General features: G+C 49.0%; 1 protein-coding gene across 1 annotated transcript; it reads right to left on the bottom strand.

Moving 5' to 3' along the window:
- Positions 1-3: 3 nt before the first annotated feature.
- Positions 4-5,434, bottom strand: MAGIX (MAGI family member, X-linked). The gene is given in 7 exon segments (XM_036227258.1): positions 4-3,392; positions 3,395-3,415; positions 4,126-4,338; positions 4,440-4,476; positions 4,478-4,648; positions 4,725-4,747; positions 4,750-5,434. Coding segments are annotated over 7 exon segments (843 nt in total). The 5' UTR covers positions 4,844-5,434; the 3' UTR covers positions 4-3,108.
- Between the last annotated feature and the right edge of the window lie 9,496 nt (positions 5,435-14,930).

The following is a 14,930-nucleotide window of genomic DNA, read 5'->3' as shown; positions in this document are numbered from 1 at the left end:
TGCCCCATCTCCTGGGGCGCCAGCCTTTGAGGCTTGGCAATTTGGGGTACTTAGAGCTGTAGTAGCGGGACCCTTTGCCCTTTTAGAATGTAAATGTTACCGGGGCTGCCTCAACTCTGAACCGCAGGGAACTGTGTTCTGGAGGGAGTGACTCAGTTTCCTTAGTTGTAAAAATGGTCGAGGCCCTGGTGAGACCCAGAGTTCAGAATATTTCGAATTTTAGAAAGCTTTCTCTGTGCACATATGGTATATTACTTAACACTCTCCGTGAGGCCTGAGGCTGGCCCATTAAAAAAAACACACACGTTAATATTTCCTCAAGCAAAGGTGTGGACGTTTACTATAAGTGAGAAAAGCCAGGACTGAAAATTGTGCCTAAGTCAGGTCAGGTTTTGTAACCAAATGGTGCCAGACTGTGGGAAAACTGGTGTTTCCCGAAGCCTTGGGGACTTCGGCATTGTGGACCATGGAATAAACTTCTTAGCAGTGATGGGAATGAGACTATGTGTAGCAGTGCACAGCCTGAGAGAAAACAGGGCCTGGTGAGCATGAAGTTGCTCAGTAAATGAGGGCTGACATTATCAATAGTGTCAGAGCCCAGGGTTGTCTGATTCTCTGTTCTGCAATCCTGGGGAAGTCCTGGCCCTAAGTGCTGGGCCTCCATTTTCTGGTTCTAAGGAGAGGGGCTGTCAGCCCAGCCCTGAATGAAGAATGGAGAAGGAACACAGGTTTTATTTCTGGGAGCTCGGAAAGATGAAGGGAAGCCTTCTGGGGTACCAGGAAGGTGACAAGGCTGATGACATTGGAGAGTGTATTACCCTGAGCAAGTAATTTCTCCTGACTCAGCCTAGATTTCTGTATGTGAGAAAGGCACCTGGTCATGAAAATCTTGAATCTCCCCTGAGGTGTGCTGGTGGACACACTCTCTAGACTAGATATTGGTATTATTCTCATCTCATTTGAGGAGAGAAGAGTTGTGGCTAGAAGGCCAGGATGGTTCAACCCAAGAGCCTGTCTGCTCTCTAATCCCCAGCCTGGGGCGCCTTAAAATCAAGGAAGGGGCTCCCCTCTTTCAGCCCAGTGAAAGAGTGATTGGATAGTAGAAGGAATGAAACATACTTTTCCCAGTGCTTAAGCATGTGCTTTCCAAATCTGTAAGGACATGCCTGAGTTTCTAGAACACAACAAACTCTGCTCTGCCTCAGGGCCTTTGCACTTGTTCCCACTGCTGTCAATGTCCTTCCCCCAGCACTTTATATATCTGGTTACTGGTCATTCAGCTCTCAATTCAAACATTATGTCTTCAAAGAGTCCAGCAGCCTACCATCATTACCTCCAACATAACCTCCTTTTGCTGTCTTCATAACTGTCACTTCTCTCTGAAATTATTAATTTTCTTGTCTCTTCTGACATCTATCTATGCCCCAATACATCAGCTACAAAAGGATAGAAATCTTTCTGTTATGCTCCCCTAGCATCTCCCCAGTGCCTATCACAGTGCAAGGTAAACAGTTGGGGCTCAATTAATACTTGTCAAATGCTGGTGAGCTAAGGCCTGAGAATCGGGCCTTGATTAAATTTTGCTTCAAACCATCCCTCCTCAAGCTTTATATACTCTTTGGGCCTCACTCCCCTCTTCTGTGAAATGGACATATCAGGGTTATTGAGTAGATGTGTAACCAGATGAAAACAGATAGTGCAGATGAAGCCCGTAGCAGGGATAAGGCTAAATGGTGACTGGGGTTACTAATATTAGTCTCCTGGGTGTGACTACGGTTATAGGACTGGGGGTCTGGAGCCCTTTCCTGACCTCCCTAAAGCCACACCTCTACCAGGCATTGAGTAAGGGGCAGCATACTCCCCCACAATGTTATAGCACTAACCATTCAAAGATTCACCTCTTCACTTCTTTATACCCCAACTCCCAGCCTGGCTTTGCAGTCCTCTCCTTCCCAGTGCCACCCTGGACACTTACACTCCAGTCCTTTAGTTTCTCCCTCCACTCTGGAACCCTCCCCATAGAGGTGAGAATTGCCCACTTGCACCTGACCACAGCTTCTGTCTTGTGGGTATGGGGCCATATGTTCAGGATGTGGTGACAGCGGAGATGACTGGACATTTCTGGCCTTGGCCAGCCCCTTGCCTTGGAGTTTCGCTGGCTATATAAGCCTCAACCTATATAAGCCTAGACCTCTGTCACCAGGATGGAGGAAACTCTGGCCTCTTCCAGGACCGGGAACGCCCAGCGTGTGGCGTGTACTCACAAGCCCAGCCACAGTTCATCACCATCTATGGAAGAGCGGGGCGCGGCCCGAAGGTTCTAACAGCCGTTTTTAGCCCAGGCCTCTGACTCATACCTTCCAGGCTCCGCCCCAATGGGGGCTCCAGGGCCCCAGCCCGTGCCCTTAGGGCGTCAGTCTACAGGACAGCGAAAGCTGACCGACCAGGCCGGAAGTGAGAGACCACAGCCTCCCGATGAAGGAAGCAGCCTGGTTTCTAGCCTTGCTATCCCGCCTGGCAGCCAAGGGCCTGGATGATTCAGGGCCAGGTTTGTGGGTATACTAATGCATTCTCGCCACAGCAGGCCCACCTCTGCATTCCCCATGCCACTGAGCAATAATTTTCTGTGAGCGCTGCACACCTCCGAAAAAAGTGGAATGAATGAATGGGTTGAGAAGCAGGAGTTGGCAAAGAGAAACGGAGTGGGGAGAAAGCACAGCGGGCTGAAGATCAGCAGAAGCAAAGACCCTTTTAGAGGCATGAAAGAGCGCTTGTCAGTAGTTGCAAGAAAAGGCCCTCCTCCAAACCAGATTGACCCACCCCCTCTTTTACCGGATGGACTCGGGAGCCCCACCCAGCCTAGAGCACCTGCCAAGTCAAGCCGGGATCTCACCACTTCATTACCTCCCCCCACCCGAAACAAGAAGCTCAGGTTTGGCGGGTCACGGAGGGCCATACCACTGATGCCGCGAGGGAAGTGTGGGCTGGCCGACTGCACAGCAGGAGAGGGGACAAAGCTAAGTGGTAGTTCTGCACTCGATGCTAGTGCTGATGGAGCACACCAGATCCAGGTGCGGCAGTACTGAGTACCCAGCTATCAGACGATACTCAGTGCCTTCGCCTTCCGGCTGCCAACTCCAGAGTGAGCTGCCCCACCACTGGGACCCCCAGGGCTCATGAGAGCTGCTCCTCGCTCGGTACCAGCCAGGGTCCCAGGGAACCCGGGGTTCGGTGGGTGGGGTCCTGTGTGTAGAGCTCAGGAGGAGGAACCGTGGGGCCATCCACTGCCGCCTCTGGACTAGGCTCTCGGCTGCCCTGGTTTTTGAGTCTCGTACAGAATTAAGGATGCTGAAGTGGAGAAGCACTTGTGCTATGAGACCTCATGGCCTCTTGCCCCCAGGATCTGGGCTGCGATCTGGGGATAGTAGGACTGTAGGTTAGATTGAGCAGTAGGGAGGGGAATAGAGACCTGGGCCCCTTAGCCAAGGGTGACCAGGAGACTCCAAGGGCCGAGGAAGACAAAGCCACAGCCCCTTAGAGAAACATCCCACCGAGGCCTAGACATGCCTTTAGGAAAGGACACAACCCTTCCTCACCTCCAACACCTCCTTTCCCAAGACCCGGTCCCTCCTAGATCCAGAACACACCCCTCAGAAATCATTTCCCAAATCCCCAAAGGAAATCAAACTCTGACGTCACAACCCCAACTCTCCCCTTACTCAACCTACCTCCCTCTGCTGTCAACCCTTTCCTTTATGTAACTTTGTATTTAGTTACTAGACCTCTTACTCTCTGCATCCCTATACCAATCCCTTCCCACTGAGACCCACTCTACCTTCCCCTCAGAGGACCATGTCCCTTTCTTCTGAATAACTGCTTTTACCCCAGACCCTTTCCTTCCTCTCCCCTCCCAGTACTTTGAAATCCTCCTCTGTGAAACCCACCATTATTTCTATCCCAGGACCCTGCCCTCCCCACTGCTGCTTTTGAGAATACCTATCCCCCTCACAGAGACCAACCCACTGAGACCACCAAATTCTTCCCACCCAGGACTCCAGACTCTCCACTCTGTGACCCTCTCCTACTCCTCACAGATCCCAGACCCCTCTCCCCTGGGAAACCCACTATCTCCTTTCCGAGGACCTCCAGCCCTCACCCTCTCAGACTTGCTAGGGTGGGTCTCAAAGAGGCCTGCATAGCACGAGGTAGAGCCGGGGCCGCCTGTGTGAATCCACTCCAGGACCTGGGCATGGGTGAGGCCCAGAGATGACTCTCCGTTAATATGGAACATGAGGTTGCCAGGCTGCAAGAATGCAAAGTGTTGTAGGAAGGGCAAATGGCCAGCACTCCAACAAAGGATGGGGATGAGGTTAGCACCAAAGAATATAGGGTGCCTTCTGGCTCTCTTGCAGGTGACCACAGCACTGTGCCAGCCCATCCCTTCAGCAGCCTACGTACTGCCAGCGGAGCATTCATTCCTGGCTGCTTCTCGGCCTCCATTTAATGTGAGGCCAAAGCCTGCGGAACCGCAAAAAGGTACCACAGAAAACTGACAAGAGGACTGGAGCGGCTTCGAAGCACAACGTGCCTTAATCTGAGTCACTTGGGGTGGTGCGGTACATGTACCCAAGGTCTCTGGCCAACGATGCTGGAATTAGGACCTGAATATACATACATTGCCAATCTCGAGGCAGATGGCCTCGATTAAGAGGATAAGACGATACCTGGAACTGGTGTTCCACAAAAGTGGATTAGTCAGCTGACTATCCGTGACCTCAGTGTCCACAGAATCCAACTTGCTAACAGTTGATAGATGAAATAGGGGGTCAAGATCGAACTCCATATAAACTACCTAAGTCCTGCCCTTTGAGTTGCCATTTTAGCTTCATATCATTGCCTAGATTGCACAGACAGGTCACCCACCCATTTAACTATTCTCCTTATACTCAAATAACTGTCCTGATCCCGCCTTCTTAAATAATAATCCTGGGCCCGGCTATTTGAATCATCCTTCAGACCTTCCTACCTCCCTCTAAACACGCAGACACCACCCCTCGTATAACACCCTAGGCCCACCCCGGAGGGTGCAACTTCAGGATTTGGCTCCCGAACATTCGAGGCTCCGCCTTCCAGTTAGCCTATAAACCTCAACCATTCCTGATATTTCAAGCCCCGCTCCCAACGCGTTTATAAATGGTCCACCCTTAGACCAGCATTTCAGGCCCGCCCCACACACTTTTCAGGCCCCACCTTCTCAGAAATGCCAATCCAAGCCTCGCCCACAGGCATTACCATCCATCCTCGCAGCCTCAAGTGATATTCCAACACTCACCTACAGCAATCCCTCCCAGTGTCACCTCCTGGAGGAATATGCTAGGATAACCTCAGGGCCCCGCCCCCATCTCTCTCCGAGCTCCACCCCATCTCCCTCTGAGCCCCGCCCGCCTAGCTCGCACAAGCCTCCTCAGAACCTAGCCCCACTCCGACCCCGCCCCCTGGGAGACCCCGCCCCCGACATGCACCGTCCTTGGGGCGCAGGCGCAATGCGGCGCCAGCCCTGCGTACCAGCGCCGCCACGTCGGCCGCAGCTCGGACCGCCAGGGGGCGCTCATTTAATCTTGCCAGAAGCTGCAGGGCGCTGGAGCCAGCCGGCTGGAGAGGGCTGTGGCCTGCGCCTGGTGGGGGAGGGGCAAGAACGGGTCTGCACAGATCCCGAGCCTAGGTGAATCCCCACGCTCCCCGACGTCCGAAGACCTAGAATGTCCCTGAGGGTCCCGGGAGCCCTCGACCACTTCCTCGATAGTTCCGGAGGCCACCGACTGTCCCTCTCATCTCCCTCGACCCCCAACCATCGCGGCTACACGTGTGGACGCCCGCAGGCCCCCACGATAGCCCCGGAGATGGCTGTTTGACTGCAGTAATCCTGCACACTCTGAACGTCCTGTGACTATTTCTGGACGTCTACGACTGACCCTCATCACCCCTGATTCCAAACTCTTCCCTCGTGGTGTAGAAGGACCCTGATTCCCCCAGATGCCCTAAGAGAACACGTTCTGATTCACCCTCTGAGGCCCAGGACATCCGACTTCCTCTCCCCCTCCAGCTACCCTAGGCAACCCCATAGGCCCAGCATGCGCAGATTGTCCCTCCACTTATTCCCAGAGGCCACTGCCTATCTCCCACAATTCACCAGAGGCCGTGAGTGCCCAGGTGTCCCCAGTGACGTCGGGCAGGCGCTCTGGTACATCTCCCCAGACACTTCTCGAGAGTCACTGGAGCTGGTATGCGGTCCTGTGAAGTGGGTGTGGGTGTGGGTGCAGGTAGGGGGCCTCGAGACCTGCGAGGGTCACTGGGCCACTGCCCAACGCCGCCATCGCTGCTGCCACCGCTGCTCAGGCAGGCCTTGTTTTACCGCCTGTAAAGGGAAGCAGGAAGAACAGACAGGTGGAGCGAGGTGTGGCGGGGACGCGCCCCCCACGCCCCTCACACACACACCCGCGTACCTCTGCTCCCTCTGTGGTCCCTGGTGCCCCCAGCGTGAGGTCCCATGACCTGGAGTCGTCCAGGTGGATGCATGGCCGCCAGCAAAGCGTTTTGAGCGTCCCCCGCATGCTCACTTGGTTGCCCGCCTGGGCCTGTCCGGTGTCCGGCGCCCCAGCCTGCATGGTGACCTAACTGGTGGCCAGCAAGGAGCCCTGGCTGCGGGCGCCAGTGCTTGGCCTTCCTCTGTCTCAGGCGTGCCTGTTATCCAAGGACCCTGGGCTGGGCTCCTCCTTCCATCCAGGGGATGTTGTTATTTCACGTGTGAGAAGGGGAAGTCATGGCTCAGAGAAAGTAAGGTCCGCGCCCGAGCCCTGACACCTAAAAACTGGATGCATAAGTGGAGCCCAAGTTACTTGGGAATTCTGCAGCCTCCAACAGAGCTTTGCATATAGTAGGCACTCAATAAATTTATAGTGAATGTTTGCTTAAGCCTGTCCCTACTGGAAACCTGGAAGAGTATGGTGGGTTGGGGAAGAAGCACCCTTGGAGCCTTTTGGGCCATGGCAGGGTGTGAAGCCCTGAGCCTGATAGTGTTGGGGTACTCAAACAGTCCTGAAGAGCAGGTCCCCTGGAGAGTGAAGGAGCAGTAGGGGCTTGGTGTTGAGGAGTCTTTGAAGACACCTGGGTAGAAGTAGACGCCAGCCAATGAGAGGAGACAAATGAGGCCCCCCCAGGTTTGAAATTGAGGGGTCTGGGGACTCAGGCCCCAAGAGGGGAGCACTTGGGCACAGTACTACTGTAGTGGAAGGAGGAATGGGGAACAGTAAGAGATGGCCTGAGATCACCACGTTGTGGAGGAAGAAGCTGAAGGCTGGAGGGGCTCAGGTACCCGCCCAGGGCCCAGCAGCCAGGCGACAAACAGCACCCATCTCAGGCAGCTCACTCCCAACACTCACTTGGTCCGATGACTGTTTCACTATGGGCTATGGAGAGCACTGTCCTGACGTCCATTTCAGCTGGCTGGGCAACCTCTCTCATCCGCCTATCAGGGGCCCAGTGCTGTCTTAGGTGAATGGGGCAGAATGGTTCTTGCCTTCATCCTTCTTATAGTCCCCTATCTCTTCCATTCTGACCTGACCTTGTCTGAAGGGGAAAACACTGGCCTTCCTTCACTGCTGCACCCTGTTCTCTAGATTTCAAGCACTGTAGATGGAGAGGGCAGCTCCCATTCCTGGGCTTGGGGTTTCAGAACCGGTGAATAGGTTAGAGGGGTGCTTACAGTCTGAGGAACTAGAGAACAGGAAGGAGATTGAGGTTCTGCAGATCCGTACATGGATGGTCTTGCAGACTGGGGCATGATTGAAAGCTGGGATATGTGGATGGTGAGTGGAGGCTTCCAAGTACTGGGCAGCTTCAATGCTCCAGAAATGGGGCAGGGAGCTTGTCAACTGGATGGGGGCTCGAGAGTCTGGAGATGGGGAATTTCTTCCATCTGGGAAATATTTAGTCTTGGGGGAGGTTATAAAGGAATGGGGGTTCCAAAGACAGCCTCAGGGATGAATGGCAGGGGCCCTGGAAGGCGGATGGTGGTTCTCTGAGAGCCGATGTAAGCAGGGCTGTAAATCTGAGCACAGGAGCAAAGATTGGGGTTGAGGGAGCTGTGCTTGGGTCACCGAAGCTGTTGGCAGGGTTGAGAGTCCAGACAGAAGGCAGACACGACGGTGACCGCTAGCCACTGCTTCTTCCATAACCTCAGTGTTCTTCTCTAGGAAGTGGGGGTGAGGAGGTATGCATGGTAAACTTGCCTAGGGATTAGGAATAAAACTTCCGATTCATCTGCATTGTGCCCAGCCAAGCTATTTGGTAACAGCCCTATAGCTTATCTTTAATCAATATTGATTACAGTCAGACTGGACAAGGCCAAACGCCCTCTTATTTCTGCTCCGTTGTGCGGTTTAACTAATGCCCCTCTTAGCCCTATCCACTCATTAATATAAGTCTCTTGCCCCTTTTAGCCTTACCTCATTCTTGGACTTAAGTCATTTCCTCTCATAGCCCATCCAATTCTTATTAATTTAATCAAGTTTTTTTTTAACAGATTAATATTTAATTGACATATGATTCGATAAGCTTTGAACTATGTTTACACCTGTGTGACTATCATTACAATCAAGATAGTGAACAAAATGCTCACCGCCAAGTTTTCCCCTGCCCTGTGTAATTCCTTCTTCCTGCCTCTTGTCCCACCCCACAGCCGCTTGTTTACTTTCTGTCACTGTACATTAGTTTTCATTTTACTAGATTTTCATATGAATGGAATCATACAGTATATACTCTTTTGGGGGATCTGGCTTCTTTCACTTAGTTAATTATTTTGAGATCCATCCAAATTTTGTATTCATTATTGCAGGATATTACTAACTTAAAAATAAAAAGGCCTTTCAAAGTGAGAGGCAAATAAGCATTTATTTGAGATCAATGAGAATAGCTATTCGGGAAATCATTAATTCAAGCAGAAGACTAAATAATGTTCTGAATAGGAGACAAAGGCAATGGAAAGGCATTTTTTTTTGGTGCAGATAACTTAACATAGTGATGTTAATTCTAAAAAGTCCAGTAGTCATAACACTACTTTCTTGTTATCTTTATAAATAGTTTTTTGGGGGCCCAATATTCCTTTAGACCCAGTCCAAAGGTTATTTTGCTCTGTTTTTAACATTCCAAGGTTTGAGGTATAAGACATGCAAGGGATTTCCTCTAGCATGGCAGCTTTGGCTTCATTTTAAAGTGGCTTCATTGTTTACAGTAGTATTCCACTGCATGAATATTGCACAGTTTGTTGATCCATTCACTTGTTGATGGACATTTGGGTTGTTTTTAGTTTTGTGATATTAACAAATGCTATGGACTGAATGTCTCACCAAAATTCTTATGTTGAAGCCCTAACCCCCAACATGGTATGTCTGGAGATGGTCTTCAGAAGGTGATTAAGGTTAAATGATGTCATAAGAGTGGGGTCCTAATCAAATAGGATTGTGGCCTGTGGCCTATTAAGAAGAGATGAGTCTCTCTCTCTCTCCCTCTCTCCCTCTCCTGCTTCCCTGTAAGGATACAAAGAGGTGGCTGATTATGAACCAGGAAGAGAGCCCTTACAAGAAACCAAATGAGCTAGCATCTTGATCTTTGACTTCCCGGCCTCCGTGACTGTGAGAAATCAGTTTCTGCTGTTTAAGCCACCTAGTCCATGGTATTTTGTTGTGGCAGCCTGAGATGACTAAGACAACATATAAAGTTGCTATTAACATTTATATATACAAATGTTTGTGTAGATACATGCTTGCATTTCTTTTAGGTAAATACTCAGGAATGCAATGGCTGGATCATATGTGTATGTTTAACATTTTCAGATACTGCCAAACTGTTTTCCTAGAGTTGCTATTTTACATTTTCATCCAGTATATGAGTTCCATTTCTTTCATACCTTCACTAATAGTGGTATAGTCAATGTTTCTAACTTTAGCCATTCTAATATGTATGTGCATCGCCTAATGATTTTACCCTACATTACCCTAATCACTAATGATATTGAGGATTGTTTACGTACTTATATGCTATCTGATTAAATTCTTTGGGAAGGTTTGTGCTCAAATCTTTTGCCTGTCTTATTAAGGGTTGATTATTGTTAAGTTTTGAGCATTCTGAATATATTCTGGATACAAACCCTTTATCAGATGAGTGATTTGCATCGTTTTTTGAAGAGATTTGAATTCTGATAATGTCCAACATGGGTTCCTTTATGAATTGTGCTTTTAATGTCCTATCTAAGCAATCTTTTGCCTAATCCAGTGTCAGAAATCTTTTCTCCTATGCTTGCTTCTAGAAATTTTAGTTTCCAGTTTTATATTTAAGTTCTATGATCCATTTTGAATTAAATATTTGATAAAAGAAGTGTTTCAAAGCTTTTTTTGTGCATATGGATATCCAATTGTTACAGCGCCATGTTGAAAAACTTCTTTCTCCACTGCCTGGGGTCAGTGGGCACACCTGGGCACTCACAGCCTCTGGTGAATTGCGAGGCTTAGGTGGGGCCTCTAGGGATAAGTGAAGGGGCAATCTGGGCATGCTGGGCCTGCCTGAGCAGCGGTGGCAGCAGCGATGGCGGCGTTGGGCAGTGGCCCAGTGACCCTCGCAGGTCTCGAGGCCCCCTACCTGCACCCACACCCACACCCACTTCACAGGACCGCATACCAGCTCCAGTGACTCTCGAGAAGTGTCTGGGGAGATGTACCAGAGCGCCTGCCCGACGTCACTGGGGACACCTGGGCACTCACGGCCTCTGGTGAATTGTGGGAGATAGGCAGTGGCCTCTGGGAATAAGTGGAGGGACAATCTGCGCATGCTGGGCCTATGGGGTTGCCTAGGGTAGCTGGAGGGGGAGAGGAAGTCGGATGTCCTGGGCCTCAGAGGGTGAATCAGAACGTGTTCTCTTAGGGCATCTGGGGGAATCAGGGTCCTTCTACACCACGAGGGAAGAGTTTGGAATCAGGGGTGATGAGGGTCAGTCGTAGACGTCCAGAAATAGTCACAGGACGTTCAGAGTGTGCAGGATTACTGCAGTCAAACAGCCATCTCCGGGGCTATCGTGGGGGCCTGCGGGCGTCCACACGTGTAGCCGCGATGGTTGGGGGTCGAGGGAGATGAGAGGGACAGTCGGTGGCCTCCGGAACTATCGAGGAAGTGGTCGAGGGCTCCCGGGACCCTCAGGGACATTCTAGGTCTTCGGACGTCGGGGAGCGTGGGGATTCACCTAGGCTCGGGATCTGTGCAGACCCGTTCTTGCCCCTCCCCCACCAGGCGCAGGCCACAGCCCTCTCCAGCCGGCTGGCTCCAGCGCCCTGCAGCTTCTGGCAAGATTAAATGAGCGCCCCCTGGCGGTCCGAGCTGCGGCCGACGTGGCGGCGCTGGTACGCAGGGCTGGCGCCGCATTGCGCCTGCGCCCCAAGGACGGTGCATGTCGGGGGCGGGGTCTCCCAGGGGGCGGGGTCGGAGTGGGGCTAGGTTCTGAGGAGGCTTGTGCGAGCTAGGCGGGCGGGGCTCAGAGGGAGATGGGGTGGAGCTCGGAGAGAGATGAGGGCGGGGCCCTGAGGTTATCCTAGCATATTCCTCCAGGAGGTGACACTGGGAGGGATTGCTGTAGGTGAGTGTTGGAATATCACTTGAGGCTGCGAGGATGGATGGTAATGCCTGTGGGCGAGGCTTGGATTGGCATTTCTGAGAAGGTGGGGCCTGAAAAGTGTGTGGGGCGGGCCTGAAATGCTGGTCTAAGGGTGGACCATTTATAAACGCGTTGGGAGCGGGGCTTGAAATATCAGGAATGGTTGAGGTTTATAGGCTAACTGGAAGGCGGAGCCTCGAATGTTCGGGAGCCAAATCCTGAAGTTGCACCCTCCGGGGTGGGCCTAGGGTGTTATACGAGGGGTGGTGTCTGCGTGTTTAGAGGGAGGTAGGAAGGTCTGAAGGATGATTCAAATAGCCGGGCCCAGGATTATTATTTAAGAAGGCGGGATCAGGCCTTTAGGGGCACTCCCTGGGTAGTTAAATAATGGGCAAGGGTTGGATGTGAGTTTTAAGCGATGAGGCTAGACTACGTTGTTTAAATGGTGTCACTAACAGCTTTCATATAGCTTCTTCCATCTCCCAGCCGGTAGCGTGTAGGACTGTAAAGACAGTAATGTCTTGGATAGTCGCCTGTCCCAAGGCCTTCTTCCCACTGAAAGTTCCTAGCATGGGAAATGAGTAAATTGTTAAAAACCTTTGGTACTTTGGAGAGCTTGAGAAGTCCATGTCGTTGGAGACTTCTTAATGAAACTTGGGAGCACAAATTGGGGGCCAGGGTAGCTGAGGAAGATGGAAGCTGCTGGAGAGCAATGGACAGGGCCAGGCTGAGAATCCAGGACAAGTCAATAATGAATATCTCTCCATTTATTTAGTTCTTCTTTAATTCAACAATGTTTTGTAGTTTTCATAGTACATTTGTTACACTCTTTAGGTTAAATTTATACCTAGTTATTTTCCTATTTTAAGGCTACTGTAGATGGAATTATTTTCTTAATTTCATTTTTATATTGTCTATAGAAATACAATTGAATTTTGTATATTGATCCGCCCTATAACCTTGCCAAATTTGCTTATTAGTTCTAAGAGCTTTTTAGTGGAGTCCTTAGGATTTTCTATATAACGTCTCCTGTAAATACAGATAGTTTTACTTCTTCCTTTCCAAGGTGGATGCCTTTTATTTCTTTTTCTTGCATAACCTCCCTGGCTAGAACTTCAAGAACAATATTTAATGGAAGTAGCAGGAGTAGTAGCACTGTTATTTTGTTCTTGAACTTGGATGGTAAAGATTCAGATTTTCACCAGCTGTCTTCTGGACACATTGTTTCTGATAATCAGCCATTTTATAATCCTATTGGGGTTACCATGTATATAACGAGTGGTTTTATTTCTTTGTGTTACCGGACCAAAGTCTGTGTGCCTGATGCTTCACCAAAACTCAAAATGTCAGAGTTCAGAGTAAGGAAAGGTTTATTGATCATGAAGACACCAACTGAGAAGATGGGAGACCTGGTGGTGCTTGAAATCCACCTTTCTCACTGGACCAGGCCAAGGCTTTTTAAGGTGCTAGGGAGAACAGGTATGTGAAAGTTCTAGTGGGGCAAGTTTTAATTGGAGGCCCCTGGAACTTGGCCATTTATGGTCAAGGGGAATCAACACTGGAACTTCCTTAACAATGGACCTTTGGCTTCTGGAAGGGTTCCACTGTTCAAGTTCCAGTTGTGTCCTAGTCCTTTGGTTCCTTGGGGATGAGACTTTGGTTCTGGTGCAGCTGGAGGCCAAAATTTTCTCCTCTGCACATGTCCTGGCTGCATGACTTGCAGTCTTGGTCTGTTGTTTCTGAAAAGCAACTCAGTATCTCATTAAACAGGATAGGATCATTTAGAACTGATTCTACAATTACATTTGTGCTTGCAAGTTTTTCTCTTTGAATTTTGACATTTTGACTATGTTATGTCTGGGTACCAATCTCTTTGTCTTTATCCTACTTGGAGTTCAGTAAGCTTCTTGGATATGTGGATTAAAATTTATTCATCAAATTTAGAATGTTTTTAGCTATTATTTCTTAGAATAATTTTTCTGCTCTTCTCTATCTCCATTCTTCTGGTACTCCTGTTACACATAGGTTGGTGCACCTAATGTCTCATATTTCTCTAATGTTGTGTTCATTTTTCTTGATTCCTTTCACTGTCTATTCTTCAGACTGCATAATCTATATTGATCTCTCCTGTAGTTCACTGATTCTTCTGCCAATTCAAATCTACTGTTTGCTCTTCTGGTGAATTTTTTCATTATGGTTATTGTACTTTTCAACTCTGGGATTTCCATTGAGTCATTATTTTTTTTTTGTAATTTTACTTCTTTTTTGACATTATTTGACAAGATATTGTTATCATACCTCCTCTTAAGTCTTGCTACATGATTTCTTTTTCTTCTTTGAACACATTTGTAATAGCTACTTTGAAGTCTTTATCTTCTAGGTCCAATATTTGGGCCTCTAACAGGCAGTTTCTGTTACCTGCTCCCCACCAACCTCTACATATGGGTCACACTATCTTGTTTCTTTGCATGTCGCATTTTTTGTTGAAAACTGGACATTTTAGATAACGTTATAGCAACTCTAGGTACTAATCTGCCCATCTTTGTTATTGTTTGCTTCTTTATTTGTGTAATTACTTAGTTGGACTAATTTAGTCAAATCTGTTTCCACCTGATGTTCCTCTTCAGTGGGTTCAGCCTTGGGCATGAGCAGAGGTACCCTGGAATAACCTTACTTTTATCCAGACTCTCTTTGTTTCTTTCCCTGATATCCTAATTTAATTTCTATCTGGTCCACTTATATTGATACCACACTCAGTTGTTAATCTCCACTATTTTTGACAATGCCCTAAGGTATAAGTTGTTCCATAATTTTATCCCATTAAAGTCAGCCCCCTTGTATGGGGTGATCTTTGAGGACAGTCCTTGCTACTTGCTCTGGCTCTAGAAGGGCTCTTCTTAGCTGTTTCTTCCTGTTTTGCTTGTTGCTATCATGGAGATACCTGCCTCCTCTTAATTGCTCACAAAGCCCTTGTAAACAAAAAAGGGGTATTGTAATAAATCCAACTGAAAGTAACCTCACAGGGTGATCTGGTCATAAATTCCTAACTGGGTAGCTCATGATGGGTAGTCATGCCCCAGACATATAACTTCTTTAGTAAAAATTTTATCTTTGCCTTAAGCAAGCCTGTCCATCGTTTCTGTGCATCTAAGGTAACACATTTGAAATGCCTCATTCAGACCCCTGAAATGTAACCACCCTCAAGAGAGTACATATTCTTGTTACCTATCCT

This window comes from Rousettus aegyptiacus, unplaced genomic scaffold (assembly GCF_014176215.1).
Source record: "Rousettus aegyptiacus isolate mRouAeg1 unplaced genomic scaffold, mRouAeg1.p scaffold_m13_p_9, whole genome shotgun sequence".
Classification (NCBI taxonomy): domain Eukaryota; kingdom Metazoa; phylum Chordata; class Mammalia; order Chiroptera; family Pteropodidae; genus Rousettus; species Rousettus aegyptiacus.
This window is presented reverse-complemented; position numbering and strand designations above follow the sequence as displayed.